The following is an 18,196-nucleotide window of genomic DNA, read 5'->3' on the forward strand; positions in this document are numbered from 1 at the left end:
CCAAGAGCCAAGCTGTCCCGACATTATACCGAAGATATCCCGGACATCAGTCTGTACGAGATTAGGATGGCCCTGAAGCAGCTTAAGAACAACAAGGAGCCGGGCAAAGACGGAATCACTTCAGAGCTTCTGAGAGCGGGTGGAACACCGGTACTTAAAGTCCTCCAGAAGCTCTTTAATTCCGTCTTGTCCGAGGGCATAACGCCTGAAACATGGAATAGAGGCGAGGTGGTGCTGTTCTTCAAAAAAGGTGATAACAACCTATTGAAGAACTACAGACCCATCACGCTTCTGAGCCATGTCTATAAGCTGTTTTCAAGGGTCATCACGAACCGTCTCGAACACAGACTTGATGACTTTCAGCCTCCCGAACAAGCCGGTTTCCGAAAAGGCTATAGTACCATAGACCACATCCATACGCTGCGGCAAGTTATACAGAAGACCGAAGAGTATAACTTGCCGTTATGCTTAGCGTTTGTGGACTATGAGAAAGCCTTCGATTCGGTGGAAACATGGGCGGTGCTTGAGTCTCTTCAGCGATGCCATATTGACTATCGGTACATCGAAGTGTTGAAGTGTTTGTATAGTAACGCCACCATGTCGGTCCGAGTACAGGAGCAGAGCACGAGGGCGATTCCATTGCGAAGAGGCGTAAGGCAGGGAGACGTTATCTCTCCGAAACTGTTTACTGCCGTAATGGAAGACGCCTTCAAGCTCCTGGAATGGGAAGGACTTGGCATCAACATCAACGGCGAATACATCACTCACCTTCGGTTTGCCGACGATATCGTAGTCATGGCAAAGTCGATGGAGGAACTCAGCATGATGCTCGATGACCTCAACAGAGTTTCACAACGGGTGGGCTTGAAAATGAACATGGACAAGACGAAACTTATGTCAAATGCCAATGTTGTGCCCATCCCAGTCTCTGTTGGGAACTCGGTACTCGAAGTTGTTGACTCGTACATCTACCTAGGACAAGTAGTCCAATTAGGTAGGTCCAACTTCGAGAAAGAGGTCAACCGCCGAATCCAACTCGGTTGGGCAGCGTTCGGGAAACTACGTAATGTCTTTTCGTCCGACATACCTCAGTGCCTCAAGACGAAAGTCTTTAATCAATGTGTGTTACCAGTGATGACTTACGGCTCCGAAACGTGGTCTTTCACTATCGGCCTCATCTCAAAACTCAAAGTCGCTCAACGAGCTATGGAGAGGGCTATGCTCGGAGTTTCTCTACGTGATCGAATCAGAAATGAGGAGATCCGTAGACGAACTAAAGTCACCGACATAGCCCACCGGATTAGCAAGCTGAAGTGGCAATGGGCAGGCCACATTGCACGCAGAGAAGATGGCCGATGGGGTCGAAAAGTGCTCGAGTGGAGACCACAGACTAGCAAGCGCAGCGTAGGACGTCCACCCACAAGATGGACAGACGATCTTGTTAAGGTCGCCGGAAGACGCTGGATGCGGGTCGCTTCCAACCGGCACGTATGGAGGTCCAAGGGGGAGGCCTATGTTCAGCAGTGGACGTCTTATGGCTGAGATGATGATGATGATGATGATGATGTGGTGAAAAATGAGTTATTTACGTCTCAAAAATGCAGCTTATTAGCTTATTACATAGTAGAAGAGTATTACATTTTTAGGGAAATATAAATAATTTATTCGTTAGCACACACATTAAAAGGAAAATCACACAAAACAGAAAAACATAAAAAGGAGAAAGTGCCACGAAATGGTCTCACCTCAGCATGTTGCTGGCGAGTTCCCAAAAACGGAACCCTATTACCAAAAGACGAATAAAGTCTAAGGAAAAACGTGCCTCAGAATTCAAGTAAAAGTCATTATCGAATAGATGCCGCACACACCTTTACCCTATCTTCGGCTAGATGGCGTGACGACACCGTTTCATATTTAACAATTTTAACACATAGATATCAGTGAATGAACATGGATCAAAATGATATAAAAATAACAAAATCATTTTATCCATATATATACATTTTTTGATAACTTTATACGTTTTCATTTTGAGTTTTAGTCGTGTGTCGATAGATGGCAGTAAATTTACAGTGACTACAAAATTTACAATGACAGGACCCCTCGATAATTACTATCTATTCTTTTTGCTATTACTAAGACTCCAATGTCCGTCCGTCTGTCTGTCACCAGGCTGTATCTCAATAACCGTGATAGCTAGACAGTTGAAATTTTCACAGATGATGTATTTCTGTTGCCGCTATAACAACAAAAACTAAGAAGTACGGAACCCTCGGTGGGCGAGTCCGATTCGCACTTGACCGATTTTCTATTTACCATAGGCTTATTAATTGTAATAGAAAAGGCGCAGAAAAGTGTAGGAAAAAAACTGGACAAATGCGAGTCGGACTCGCCCACCGAGGGTTCCGTACTTTTTAGTATTTGGTGTAGCTTTTCAACTGTCTATTAGCTATCACGGTTCATGAGATACAGCCTGGTGACAGACGGACGGACAGAGAAGTCTTAGTAATAGGGTCCCGTTTTAACCCTTGTGCACGGAACCCTCAAAATGGGATTGTAATTTAGGGACAAGGATCCAATACACAAAAATCTGTTACTAAATTGTAAACTTTCTGTCTAAAGGTCATTCATTTAAATATCCAATTAGAGAATTTTCGTATTAAGTTTGACTTTCATTAACGCAACCACTCAACCCACCTAGGTATAATGCCCCCTCCAGACTATGCGCGTGAATCGCGGGCGAAGCCGCGAACGCGAGTGTGGAGTCGATTTCGCTGTGTGCGAAAATCGACTCCACACTTGCGTTCGCGGCTTCGCCCGCGATTCACGCGCATAGTCTGGAGGGGGCTTTATAGCTAGATACTTCTTAGTAATGGTTTCAATCAGGGCTTACCTAAAGTTAATGAAAATACACTCCAACGGATTTTGCAACCTACCTAAAGTACCGTAAAATGGGGTGAGTAGGGACAAAACTGACATTCAAACCTCGATAACATTTTAAGCAAACTTAATTTTATAAATAAATGTTCCGACCGTTTGTATTTTAGTTTTTTTATGATTTTAGGTAGTTCCATTTCATAACTTTAACGATAAACACAAAATCCCTCCTCACCCCGTAGTCCCTCGTAGTTGGGGTGAGATGGGATTTCATACAAAAGGCGATTTAGATACGTTGTTGGTACGATTTTTTTTAATATGAATATTACTATAGCTCCATTTGTAATAGGAATACATTATTTAGGTAGCAGTACCCTTTAAAATCCCATCTCACCCCCCTTTCCCTTCTCTCCCCATTCATAACCAAACACTCCCCGCAAACCCTAATCACCCCATTTTACGGTACTTCTTAGTAATGCTTTCAATCAGGGCTTACCTAAAGTTAATGAAAATAATTTGACTCCAACGCATTTTGCAACCTACCCAAAGTACCTAACTAATTAATAAACTAATATTAACCTTCAGCCACCCACATCTCCAAAGTTTGCAAGACACACAATGTATGAAAATGAAAAATAAGGTTTAAAATAGAATGGAATGGCGATATTTTTATAGGCTAGGGGTTAAATGAAACACGTCTGGAATAGTAGATTGTTGACCAAGGGATGAAAGGTACCCATTTGAAATGGTGACATCACCAGGCTATTACGGGGTCAAAGGAGTCTTGGCCAAGATGGGACTAGTGATGTGCCGATGAGAACGTTCTCGTTTCTGAGAATACCTTTCCGAAGAAATTTCCAACTTTCTCGAGAGCGTTCTCTTATAAGCGTAAATAAGTTATGAAGAATCTTATTTTTTTAAAAGAAATGACATATTTACTTTTGTTAAGTTTATACCTTTTGGTCCTTTTGGAGATGGTCGAAAAATCTCTTGGTAGGCAAAAGGTTGCGATTGGGGGGAGGGGGGCGATTGCACAAAAAAGCCCGGTGGGTCGAATTGAATTGAACTATTATTATTACTAACGTCTAGAACCGGCACACAGAACCAGTGTTTTGCGCCATGAGTTGTTGTTTTGACAACAAACCATAGAAGCGGAGCGTGAGTCTCGCGACCTAAACGCGTAAGCGCCATAAATTTTACGGCGCTTACGAAGTTTTGGTCGCGTGGTACAGGTTGCAATTGCGACAATTACATTGTTTGATTATGGCTTCTCTATAGTCTACTAACGCAAGCCTTCTTGAGCTTGCCGTGGGACTTAGGGCTCATTAAATAAATAAAATAAATAAATAAATATTAGGGGACATCTTACACAGATCAACCTAGCCCCAAACTAAGCAAAGCTTGTACTATGGGTGCTAGGAGACGATATACATACTTATATAGATAAATACATACTTATATACATAGAAAACACCCATGACTCAGGAACAAATATTAGTGTTCATCACACAAATAAATGCCCTTACTGGGATTCGAACCCAGGACCATCGGCTTCGCAGGCAGGGTCACTATCCACTAGGCCAGACCGGTCGTCAAGAGACGTCATTTAGACGGCGCGAGAACTCGCATGCGATTTTAGTTACATTGCGGACCATTGAGGTTACAACAATTCAGCCGACAGATCAAATAACGCAATGTAATGAAATGAAACTCGCATACGACGAAATTCTCGCACCGTCTAAATGAGCCCTTAGTCAATTTGTGTAAAAATGTCCCTATAATATTTATTTATTTATCTTTATTTATAGTAATAATAACTCAATGGATAAGATGGATAGAAATTTGACTTAGGTGGCACTACTGTCGTTTTTTATGCAGCGATAGCTTGGGCAGATGTTTTCCACAAGCAGATACGAACAGATATCACTGATAAGTTATCACTATTATCTTAGTAATAATGATAAGTTATGAATTCAGTCCTCATGGCGAAGCAGTGAAAGTGCGTTTTTACATGTGTTGAAAAGGAATTTCTCATGTAGTATTTGCATAATTGAGGTACGTACGTACATCACTCCACCTTAAAATAAAACAAAGTCCCCCGTGTCTGTTTGTGTGTTTGTTCGCGATAAACTCAAAAATTACTCAACGGATTTTCACGCGGTTTTCACCTATCAATAGAGTGATTCTTGAGGAAGGTTTAGGTGTATAATTTGTTAACTTGCGAAGCCGGGGCGGGTCGTTAGTAATTTTAATATTATGTGAAATGACGAGGCCGTTTGTAAACGGCGGATTCTTACAATTTGCCTGCGACAGATCTGATTTATCTCAGTTAATTGGTAAAACTGCGCGGTGATTTTCTGTGGTTTGTTTTTTACATTTTCTATGCAAAATCTCAATTTAAAGTATCAAACTATTTCCTATGAGCAGTACGTGTGTGTGTGTGTGTGTGTGTGTGTGTGTGTGTGTGTGTGTGTGTGTGTGTGTGTGTGTGTGTGTGTGTGTGTGCGCGCGTGTGTGTGCGTGTGTGTGTGCGTGTGCGTGTGAATTCAAAGGACTCGAGTCTTGAGTGGCTTAACCAACACTCATACTCACTGGGGTGTTGTTTCAGTCATGAATACGCGAGTACGAGTACTTTACTATCAACTAGCGACCCGCCCCGGCTTCGCACGGGTTAAGGATGACTCACGTTAGACCGGGCCGTGTCCGGACCGGAGCTTCCGGAGCTTCGTTTTCTATGGAAAGCATCACGTGATCACCTGTCATCTGTCATAGAAAAGTAAGCGCCGGAAGCTTCGGCCCGGACACGGCCCGGTCGGCCCGGTCTAACGTGAGCCATCCTTTACACAAAACCTTAAACTATACACCTAAACCTTCCTCATGAATCACTCTATTGATAGGTGAAAACTGCATGACAATCCGTTCAGTAGTTTTCGAGTTTATCGTGAACAAACATACAAACAGACATATAACACTTTAAACTCTCGCGTTTTGTACACATATGTAATTACACAAACGACTCTACGGGTCTTTCCACGTGTCTTTCCGTGAACTCAGCTGCACCGTCGGAATTTAATGTAAAAACAATGAAATTATATCGTGGTAGACCCGTTTGTGTAATTTAAATATGTATACAAACAAACAGACGCGGCGGGGGACTTTGTTTTATAAGGTGTAGTGATTTAAGAATGAGTTTGCCTATTCTAGTGTATCATGGCGACCCGGCCGTACCAAGGCTACCCGTACGCCAACCCGCACGTGATCGACGCGCCGTCGATCGACGCGACCACCGCCAGCCGGTGGAATAACTTGCCTCGTCGTCCCCTTCAGCCGCCACAAACTAGGAATGAAGGCAGTCAGCGTTCCGTAAGTATATATTTTAGTGTTTGTAATTTTTCGAGCTTTTTTGGTAGGTAGATTAGGTACAAATCTATAGTATATAGAATTAAAGTAAAGTCGGTTATTTTATGTTATTGTTTTGTGAAATAAATCCGTTATTTTTATGTTACAAACTATTTTATTATGTCAGATGTACAGAGTGTACAGTCAGCAGCAAAAGTTGCTAAGTGGGCGAAGTGTTCAAAATTACCTTGACACGCTCTTATTTTTCTTCTTCCTCGCGTTGTCCCGGCATTTTGCCACGGCTCATGGGAGCCTGGGGTCCGCTTGACAACTAATCCCAAGGATTGACGTAGGCACTAGTTTTTACGAAAGCGACTGCCATCTGACCTTCCAACCCAGAGGGTAAACTAGGCCTTATTGGGATTAGTCCGGTTTCCTCGCGATGTTCCTTCACCGAAAAGCGACTGGTAATGGTAAATACATTTGATTTTCGTACATAAGTTACTGAAAAACTCATTGGTAAAAGGCGGAGTTTGAACCCGCGACCTCCGGAGGCCACCAGCGCTTGTTTAGGTACTAGTACCGTAAAATGGGGTGAGTAGGTGCAAAACTGACATTCAAAAACCTCGATAACATTTTATTTTTACATATGCAAACTGAATGGTGGTGGAATATATAATAAGTGTTCCGGACCGGAGTTTCTTTTATTTTGGGTACTTCCATTTCATAACTTTGACGATAAACAGGAAATCCCACCTCACCCCGTAGTCCCTCGTAATTGGGGTGAGATGGGTTTTCATACAAAAGTGATTTTGGAAGATTGTTGGATCGATTTTTTTTATTATGAGTATTACTATAGCTCCATTTTAAATTGGAATACATTATTTTTGTAGCAGTAGCCTTAAAGTCCCATCTCACCCCCTTTTCATCCCTTCTCTCCGCATTCATAACCCAACTTTCCCCGCGAACCCTACTCACCCCATTTTACGGTAAAGTCGGTTATTTTTATATCACAAGCTTTTTTATTACGACCGGCTATATGTTTCATTTCATTTACAGAAGGTATTCGGTAAGAAAGAACCGGACGCAGAACCGGACCCGGTCATCTATATCGACGTACCGGAGAGCTCCGGCAGCGATGTCGCCGGTCCGGCTTCTAGACGGAACCGTAAATCTGAGTCGGACACAGAGCCGGATCCGGTGATTTACATCGACGTACCGGAGAGCTCCGGCAGCGATGTCGCCGGTCCGGCTTCTAGTCGGAACCGGAAGTCCGAGTCGGACTCGGAGCCCGATCCGGTGATTTACATAGACGTGCCGGACGAAGAGGGCAGCGATGTTGCCGGACCGGCGCGGCCGGAACCGGAGCCGGAATATGTGCAAGTTAGTACTAATTTTCTTGTATAATATGCATAATATCTGGGAGACCGAGCTTTGCTCGGAAAACTTATAAAAACTGAAAAATGCGCGTTTTCCCAGAGATAAGACCTAGCTAGATCGATTTTTTGCCCCCGAAATAAAGTAATAATAATAAAGCCATAAAGCAGTTTTTATCGAAATCGTTAGAGCCATTTCCGAGATCCCCGAAATATATATACTTATATAAATATATACAAGAATTGCTCGTTTAAAGGTATATATAATAAGATGAAATATTTAACAAAAGCAGTTTAACGCAGGAGACGATATTCTACGACCCGTTTGAGAACCGGCGGATCGACCGGCACAAGTCGTCCGACACGGACACGGCCTCCGGCGCCGGCCCGTCGCGGCCGACGCCACCCAACTCTTTGGACCTCCGCGGACCCTCGGGGTCATCAGGTAAATCTACTGATGTGGCGTTAATGTACGTATCCAAAATTGCGGAATTGCCATATTTAAAGATTTCGGCAATTTTTCACTTTTGTATGGAGATCGAAATTTTCCGTTTGCAAGAAAAATACCTTTGGCCTATAGTCGAGTAAATGGCGTTAATATTAATATTTAATAAGTTAACACATATCGCATAACACAGTTTTATTTTCTGTCGAAAGATGGCAGTAAATTTACAGTGGCTACATAATTTACTTTGACAATCCGCCTCTATTCACTGTATTCTCTTTGCTAATTTGGAATTTGGAATTTATATGAAACACTGGAAATGATATGGAATTTATATGAAACACTGGAAATGAAATGAAATTAATTGCGTTTATTTTGCATGTGACGTCACAATCAAATTACCTACTCTCTATAGTTTTACACGGGTTTTAAAATAGAAATTGTGTCTAAAATAGCGCTGTCTACGTTTCTCTATTAATCTTCTGGTGCTTTATTTCATGCGTGGTGTAAAATAATTTATTTCAAATACAGTCAAATACCCTATAGCAGTCATTTCAGCTTAATACAAACGGCCGTATTCGAACAAGCTTATAAGATAAAAAAAAGATGCCTTCTTCTTATGAGCATTGTTTGAATACGGGCGATAATCTATTTTATAGTCCGTCAAGAAATTGAAAATTGTCGTAAATTATTGAGGGCGCCACTTCCTACGTAACTGTCACATATTTGACGTAAAATGCTTAAACATGGCAACAATTTAGTATAGATTTTTTTTCCATTTTATTTAATTTCTACTATTTTATGTCGCACTATATATTTAAGCATTGTTTTATTGGTCGAAAATAAATTTTACTTAACTTATCTTATGTCAATCTGATTCTTTCAGGCTACGGTGGCTCTACCTTCACCCCCACCCCAGAATTCCTCTCAAACCCATCAAGCTACGGCCGAGATGAATTCTCACTGTCACCCCTACCGGTGGGGAAGTACCCTGATCTGCCCCCGGCGTACAGCGAGTTCGACACGCCACACACCAGACAGACGCCACAGACGCCACAGACAACGCCACAGACGCCGCCCGAGAGCACGCCATCGTCATCGGAGCCGCCAAGAACTGTTGTTATTACTCCAGGTAATTTTATAAGGATACTAGCGACCCGAACAATATACACCAATATAAACCTTCCTCAAGAATCACTCTATTGATAGGTGAAAACCGCATGAAAATTCGTTTAGTAGTTTTTGACTTTATTGCGAACAAACACACAAACAGACATACGCGGCGGGGGACTTTGTTTTATAAGGTGTAGTGACTGTAGGAGTAGAATCCTTTTGAGACACACTTCAAAAAGACTCGAGTAGTTTAAGCGCGGATTCTTCTAATGGTTAGATTTTTTTTTGTTTTTTTTTTAATCTAAATTTTCTATCGACGTTCTTTCTGTAGTAAACAGCACGCTAAACTTTTTTGTAGTATGTGTCATATATTAGCCAATGGGGTTAGCCGGTCGAAGCAGATGGCGCCAGCATAGCTTGCCCTGTCAATCCCCAGAATTGTGTCAATTTTTTTAATGGATTTTTTTGCCCTGGATGCCAGCCCTTTAAGCCAAATCTCAAAGAAAAAGGGGCAAGCTATGATGGCGCCATCTATGCAAACCTTTGACAGTTGCCAACCCCATAACATTTGAATCTCTCACGCGCAGGATTCAATGTACCTATGTAATTTTTCTCCCTTGTGACTCAATCTAATATCGCTTTTTTAAGTCGGTTAAATATGTAGCTTTTCTCGCAGTCAACACATTTTCTGTATTTCAGGCTTAAACTATAATCGTCCGACTGTCGAGTCATCCATCGGCCTCCCGAGTCCGGACCGAAAAGTGGTATATTGCCCACACTGCTTCCAACGAGTCCACACACTAGTTATACGGGAAATTGGACCCATCACGCACTGGATTGCGTGCTTTATGTTGTTATTTTTGTAAGTATAGGCCTCTGTAGGCCCCCTGTGTCCTGTGTCCACACTCTAGTTATACGGAAATTGGACGCGCCACTGTCGCGTTATTACTTAGAATAACCGATTAATTCAAACAACTTTAATTTTAAACAACAGGTTTATTACCAATAACACAAAAATAATAAACTACGAGACGCGTCCCATCTCGCTGTTCATATTTTTGTAAGCCCACGCCTATACACGATGATTTTTAATCGGTGATCAGGAGTAGAAAAATATTAATATCTAGCCCAAATTAAACTTATTAGGCTAGGTCTCACGCAATTATCTCATTGTTTAATTAATTAAAAGTTAAAACATAATTAAAACTAATAACTACTAAATACATGGTTATCCTACACGAAGTAACTACGATACGTCAAGTGCCATCGATATGGCGGGAAATTTGACGGATCTATGACTTTGTTTATGCATATGACAATGACAATGACAAGTTATTACTCATAAATTATCAATTGCCATTAAGTTTGTAAAGAGGCTATAACTCATAGATACCGATTCGATTAGTAGAGTGACAAGGATTTTAGGATAAAATTGATCTCAAAATTAAAATTATGATTTAAAAAAACAAGTTTGTTTCCATGTAATTACGACTTCAACGTGATCTACATCAATTACTGAGTTAGAAAAAAATGTTCCTGATCACTGATTAAAAATCATCGTGTATAGGCCTCCTGAGACCCAGAAGCAGTTGTTTTGTTTTTGAATTTGGGACTCTGTTATTCAAAAAGTTCAAAATAGATTGTGGAATGTGTACAAAAAATTGTACCGGGGACTCAGGAGGCTAAATGCCCCTATAGTCCTAAAAGGGCACAGGCTGGTTAAGTATATGGGAAATTGGTCCCATCTCACATATTATAGCGTGTTTTATGTCCGTGTCTGTGTTAGTAAAACAAGCCTTAGGCCTCCTGAGTCCTAATAAAATCCAAACGCTTGTTATATGGGAGATAAGTCATATATCGCACGCTGTTATATATCTCTGCCTTGCTTGTGTAGTACTAGCCGCTTTAGGCCTCATGCATGAGTCCTAAACTCCTAACAGAGACCATACCCTGGTTATATGGAAAAATGGGCCCATCTCACATATTGTAGCGAGTTTGTGTTAGTAAAAGAAGCCTTAGGCCCCCTGAGTCCTAATAAAATCCAAACGCTTGTTATATGGGAGATAGATCATATATCGCACGCTGTAGCATTATCTCTGTTCTTATTTGTGTAAGTACAAAACGCTTTCGGCCTCATGAGTCCTAACAGAGACCATGCGCTGGTTATATGGGAAATTGGACCCATCTCACATATTGTAGCGTGTTTGTTTTAGTAAAAGAACCCTTAGGCCCCCTGAGTCCTAACGCTTGTTATATACATTTTTTTTAATTAAACCTTTTTTCTAGCTTCCCCTTCGTAGTGTTTGTATACTGCACAAACTGGTTCACGTACAAGAACCACTACTGTCCCAACTGCAACAAGAAAATCGGCTACGAGATGCCGGCCATGTGCATCGGCATGGGCATGACTTACATACGGCCTGACACGGGATAAGCTCTGGACTGAGGCAGGTCGGCAAAACGCGGCGCGCGAGCCCGGACAATGTGTATTATGATTATGTTAATTAATTGTATTGTAAGTGTAACCATATCCATACCAATATTATAAATGCGAAAGTGCGTCTATCTGGCTGTCTGTTACCTCTTCACGTTTAAACCGCTGAACCGATTTTGATGAAATTTGGTATATACATAGTTCGAGTCCCGGAAAAGGACATAGGATGGTTTTTATGTCGAAAATCACCCCTGAAGACAGTGCAAAGGGGGGTGGAATTGAAAGAGTTAATGAATTGCCTAATAATCGAAGTAAGCAATGCGCGAATTGAATGATTGCTATTAGCATTATCCAGGCGCTATACCTACTTTAGCTGCTGTCACTAATTCCACTCAGACGAAGTCGCAGGCAAAAGCTAGTAGAAATATAAGTAAAGGAAGAGTGCTTACTCGTCCGTACATCAGTTTTCTTGCCTAAACGCGAGATATTTCGTAGTCGACATCTAGGCGTCACGCTTCGTCGTTAATTTAATATAAATAAAAATATGGATAAATATTATGTGTTATTGTCTTGTCGTTTTAATGTTTGTACAAAAAACGCATTTCACTGATTTGCAAGACCGAAGTGATCCCATGAGTGTTCCGTGAACAAAGTTTTGCACGGAACACTAAAAAGTGAGTAGTTCATACCATGGTATAATAATATACTCCGCCTGGTACTCTATTCCGAGATTCGCGAATGACCTAACTGACACAGGCCTACGTCATCATGCTGTTTACAGGTTCTCAAACTTTAAAATGTGGGAGAATTTTAACCAACAGTGAAAATTATTTTTACGGCATTAATCTTAAGTTATTCATGTAGAAACACAGTAAAATAAAACAAATCTAATGTATTCAATCAAACTTTATTTATCTATACAAGACAAACGTTTGAAAAACTAATTCACAGTTACACATTAATTACCAAGCTTAACCGTGAAAAGTTAACACTGAGCGAGAAGGAAATAACAATTAACACGCGTTCGACAAGGATGACGGTCAGGGCATGAAGTTATCTAGATCGGAATTGTCAAATGTGACAGCGCTATCCTGTGTTGCCAGTAGTGTAAACAGAATTACCCGAACGTCTGAAATTTCTTTCGTTAATCGGAAGACATTGCTAACGAATAATTAAAAATGACGTGTTATTGTGAAATTTAAGATAAAATACATATAAATGAAAATTATAAAATTATAAAGAAATATTTTAACTTATTAACCATAGGTATAATGTACCCATGTAACATGTTATGTTGAAATAAAGTGGCAATGTTATTGTGACGTAGGCCTGTGTCACTCTGGGAATAGAAGACCATGTTTTATTAGACCATGGTTCATAACTACTATACTACAATGTATTTAATTTGTCAAAGTCTGTATTATTTATGTGTAAAAATTTATGTGTATTTTTTAAAGTGATTTATAAATGAAATTAATAGAATTTAACTGAATAAATATTAACTAAATAAATTAAATTTATGCGCATATTAATAATTATTATTTTATGGGCATATTATTATTATGGATTATATTACCAAATATTACCCTTTCTCTCTATCACGAACTATAGAGTTGTCTTAGCATATACTACGGTTGGTCAACGAGGCGGGGAGATAAAAAAAAAATACACGAGTCACGTAAGTATGGACATGTCCCCTAAACGCCTCTGCACCATCCCACTAACCCGGGGTTAAGCGGAACCGTTGACCCAGTGTCAAATTGTACTGCCTGGTAACCATGGTAACTCCAGGTTTAACCGGTTAACCTTAGGTCGGTGGGACCTAAGTAAACTAAACACTAACCTGTTAAGTTTAATAGGACCTCCTGTTTTCCGGACCTTGAGCGCCTCCTCCCAAAACTTGACCGCCTTAGGGAGAATCGTGTTCTGAAATTATAAGTAAATATTTATGTCTGTATCTCTAGGTATTTAAATAAAAGTAAACAAACAATTTGTGAATTCTCGGGTAGTTATAACATTTATTGGTTAACCAACTAAATACAAAACCGCCTGGATCAATCACTGAACGACCTGACTTTAACCTACATTATTTGATCATGTAATGTTTTCATCTACCCTCAACTGGCTTAAGGAGCCATTTGAGGGTAGATTTTGTTTACTTTTATGTAAATACCTAAAGATACAGATTATAGAGAAAACCTTATTGCTGATTTAGACGGCGCGCGAACTCGCATGCGATTTTAGTTACATTGCGGACTGTTCATTACGTCCAATTCAACCGACCGATCAAAACCCGAAATGGTATGAAACTCGCATACGAGTTCTCGCATCATCTAAATCAGCCCTTATAGGGGCCGTGCGCGTTGGAGGGCCTGCCATCTTGTGGATGAATCGGAAACATAAACAAGTACATTGCCAAAGCAAGGGCTGCCGTCTAGCGTTCTCGGACGGTTTCTTGTGCATAGGTTCTGCCATCTTGTGGGCTACATCGGAAGCACATTTACGCCTCACGCCAAAAATCTGACGGCTCCTATGCTGCCCCCTATAGTTCATGCACGCTCCCTGTAAGTCCCTGTATGTAGAACAATTAGACTCCGCTTGGCAACTAATTCCAGGAATTGGCGTAGGCACTTGTTTTCACGAAAGCGACTGCCATCTGAGATTCCAACCCAGAGGGTAAATGTGGGTAAATAATAAACTATTGGGATTGGCCGTATTGGGATTAGTCCGGTTTCCTCACAATGTTTCCCTTCATCGAAAAGTAACTGGCAAATGTCAAATGATATTTCGTACATAAGACCCTAAAAACTCATTGGTACGAGCTGGGGTTTGAGCCCGCGACCTCCGGAATGAAAGTCGCGCGCTCTTTTAGGCTAGCCACCGCTAGGCCACCAGCGCTTTTTTAGGGTTCCGTACCCAAAGGGTATAATAACGGAACCCTATCACTAAGACTCCACTGTCCGTCTGTCTGTCTGTCACCAGTATCCCATGAACACCAGTCACCAGGCTGTAACTCATGAACCGTGCTAGCTAAACAGTTGAAATTTTCACAGATAATGTATTTCTGTTGCCGCTATAACAACAAATACTAAATAGCACGGAACCCTCGGTGGGCGAGTCTGAAACAGTAAATAAGTACTTACATTGATCATGTCGAATTTCTCTGGCTCTAATCTGTAATAAAAAAAAGATATATGTATGTCATTGTTTCCAAAGCCAATGAGCCAAGGTAGCATCTAGGTTCTCATATTATCCTACCGGACTGCGCCATGTAAAGTATTGGTAATTGCTAAATAGACTAGGTACAGTCGACGTCAAAGATATGTTTACACTTTTGCACCTGATGCCTTTGTAATAAGGCGAAAAATGTAAACATATCTTTGACGTCGACTGTACCTCTGATAGTTATAGACTGATGTATTATTTACTTATATGCCGCTACAACCTACCCTACATTATAATCAAAGAGAATAGATAGTATAGAGGGGTCCTGTCATTGTCAATTTTGTAGTCACGGTACATTTACTGCCATCTATCGACACACGATTAAAACTTAAAATAAAATTGAAAATGTATAAAATAATCAAAATATGTTTACGGATAAATGATTCTTATTTTTTATTGTTCCATACTGACCCATGTTCTTTCACTGATATGTGTTAAAATTGTTGAATACCAAACGGTGTCGTTAACGCCATCTAGCCGAGAATAGGCCAAAGGTAATGGCGCCATCTATTCGAGAATGACTTTTCCTTGGCCGTCCGAGGCACGTTTTTTTCTTAGACTTTATTTATCTTATACGGAGTTATATATATCTCTGATTATAATCTAACATAACATAATTAAGGTTGTCTGGAAGCTGGAAGATATCGCTTTTTAAGGTTCCGTACCTCAAAAGGAAAAAACGGAACCCTTATAGAATCACTCGTGCGTCTGTCTGTCTGTCTGTCTGTCCCAGCCTATTTTCTCCAAAAGTACTGGACTAATTCAGTTGAAATTTGGTACACAGATGTAAATTAGTGACCCAAACACGGACATGCAACGTAAACCAATGAATTTTAAACATGGGGGCTACTTTTGGGGGCTACTTGGGGGGGGGGTGAGAAAGTCAAAAAATAAAGTTTTATATCGTGATGAAAGCGCTCATTTTGAGAATTTTAAATATGTAAAAGTACTGAACGGATTTTTATGCGATTTTCACATATCAATAGAGTCATTCTTGAGAAAGGTTTAGGTGTGATGATGATGATGACGATGCATTCCTGTTATCCCTCATTAGGGACATAGGGCTCGCAGAAGAATCCTCCATTTGTCACGATCTTGAGCGGCTTCTTCCAGCTCTCTCCAGCCGAGACCAGTTGAGCCAGCCTCTTTCTCAACTGATCGCCTCCATGTAGTACAAGGCCTCCCCGACCGCCTACTGCCGGCCGCATGCCAGCGGAGACCCTGCTTGGCCAGATGGCTCTCCGACCTACGGAGTACGTGTCCGATCCAACGCCACTATAATTAGTTAACCCGTGCGAAGCCGAGGCGGGTCGCTAGTATTACTATTAGTCTTCTTCTTCCTCGCGTTATCCCGGCATTATGCCACGGCTCATGGGAGCCTGGGGTCCGCTTGACAACTAATCCCATGATTTGACGTAGGCACTAGTCTTTATTATTTATTTATTGATCAAATAAGTAACACAGCATTACAGTATAAAACCAAGGCACTGTGAAACTACAAAATAAAAGACAAAGAAAAACCATACACATAATAAAAAATAAGTTCAAAAACTAAAACCCGACTACTGCAAATCGCGCTCTAAAAAGTATGAAACAAGATAGAATTCTTATCTGAAATTATCATATAGGAAAATTATAAGAGTTATCATTTTTATATATTTACAGAGATATTCAAAGGATCGCCGTGGACGTATGCCACGATTATAAACTTTAAGGTAAAGTGGCATACGACCACGGCTATCCTCTGAATCTCTGTAAATATATAAAAAAATGATAACTCTTATAATTTTCCTATATGATAATTTCAGATAAGAATTCTATCTTGTTTCATATTTTTTACAGCGCGATTTGCAGTAGTCGGGTTTTAGTTTTTGAACTTATTTTTTATTTAATTAATTTTGGGGTCAGGATTTCGTTACTTACAATAATATTTGAAGTCACCTTCGGCGCCTGGCTTTGGAACGCGTACAGCGAGCCTCGTACGTCGGCCTACGCCCGACTCTTTTAATATGAGGGCGCCTGGCGCCCGGCTTTGGAAGGCGTACATCGTGCCTCGTACGTCGGGCTACGTCCGACTCTTTTAGTATGAGGGCGCCGAAGGCGCCCGGCTTTGGAACGCGTACAGCGAGCGTCGTACGTCGGGCTACGCCCGACTCTTTTAGTATGAGGGCGCCGAAGGCGCCCGGCTTTGGAACGCGTACATCGTGCTTCGTACGTCGGGCTACGCCCGACTCTTTTAGTATGAGGGCGCCGAAGGCGCCCGGCTTTGGAACGCGTACATCGTGCTTCGTACGTCGGGCTACGCCCGACTCTTTTAGTATGAGGGTGCCGAAGGCGCCCGGCTTTGGACCGCGTACCACGCGCCACGTACATCGGGCTACGCCTGACCCTTTTAGTGTCGCCTTTTGGACCGAGTCCGGTGCGTCACATAGGTACGTTTCAGTATGCTTCGCCTGACCACTGCGAATTTTAACGAGGTGAATATACTAAGATTACTAAGCAACTTTTATCATGGGACCTAACCCGATGTCGTAAAAAAATTTGCTGATCTGGACTTCTATACCTATTCACGTTATAAAATATTGCAGGTCATTTTAAAAAACACCATGTATATAGCGGCCAAACAAATTTCTTTTGAAAAATCCTTCTTGTGTCGCCGTAGTCGCGTAACACGCGGATAGATAGAATCCAGAGCGATTGTAGATTCGTAGTTCGAATTACCTACCAGATAAATTAATGTTTTATCGGGTACATGCAAGCAAAGCCGGGTGCAAAAGCTAACAATATGTATATATTTGAAATGTGCTAATTGAGCTCTTTCAAATGATATACGTCATCATTACTTATTTTTATTTTTTTGGTTCGTGACTTTATGACCTCTAGAGGGCGCCGTGTTCATTTTTTTGTGACGTCATATAGCCTATAACCAGCGGACGATTAAGACGATTCAAATGACACGTCGTTTGTCAAATTTCAATGAGTACTTTAGAAGTTTGAGGGAACAGATGAACATACATACATACCCACAAACATACCGGTCAAAATCATAACCCTCCTTTTGCGTTGCCGTAGTCGGGTAAAAATGAAATTAACTAAACATTAGATTTGGGTACTATATCTTACCTATAGACGGAATGGTCATAGAATATGCTAATTCGAAGCGGCTGGTCTATACTCCGTTTCTTCACGAGATGTGCCGCCTCTATATGCACCCCTCTGATTACCTGTGAAAGAAAGAGAGACGATTAGTATCAGCTTCTTCCACTATTTATTTTAAAATAATGTGACGTTATCTATGAAAAGGGTCCTTATTGTGCTTGGCGTTTACGCCATTATTAACGATGCTCCCGTATAAATAATACAATGCCGCGCGACGCTGTGCGGCGT

The 18,196-nt window shown here is 41.1% G+C and overlaps 2 protein-coding genes across 2 annotated transcripts in view; one reads left to right on the forward strand and one right to left on the reverse strand.

The window, feature by feature from the left end:
• LOC134802486 (leishmanolysin-like peptidase) overlaps window positions 1–18,196 on the reverse strand; it is a 157,418-nt gene that overhangs the window by 43,690 nt on the left and 95,532 nt on the right. The window contains exons 2-4 of the mRNA XM_063775164.1: window positions 17,933–18,033; window positions 14,728–14,758; window positions 13,428–13,510 (exon numbers count right to left, since the gene is read on the reverse strand). Coding sequence (XP_063631234.1) covers window positions 13,428–13,510; window positions 14,728–14,758; window positions 17,933–18,033 — 215 coding nt within the window. The remainder of the gene's footprint in view (window positions 1–13,427; window positions 13,511–14,727; window positions 14,759–17,932; window positions 18,034–18,196) is intronic.
• LOC134802125 (uncharacterized) lies at window positions 6,072–12,197 on the forward strand. Its single transcript, XM_063774718.1, has 6 exons — window positions 6,072–6,240; window positions 7,276–7,599; window positions 7,896–8,037; window positions 8,924–9,169; window positions 9,850–10,012; window positions 11,437–12,197. Exons 1-6 carry the CDS (start codon window positions 6,088–6,090, stop codon window positions 11,582–11,584), a joined length of 1,176 nt encoding a protein of 391 aa, XP_063630788.1. The 5' UTR covers window positions 6,072–6,087; the 3' UTR covers window positions 11,585–12,197.

This window comes from Cydia splendana, chromosome 24 (genome assembly GCF_910591565.1).
Source record: "Cydia splendana chromosome 24, ilCydSple1.2, whole genome shotgun sequence".
Taxonomy (NCBI): Eukaryota; Metazoa; Arthropoda; class Insecta; order Lepidoptera; family Tortricidae; genus Cydia; species Cydia splendana.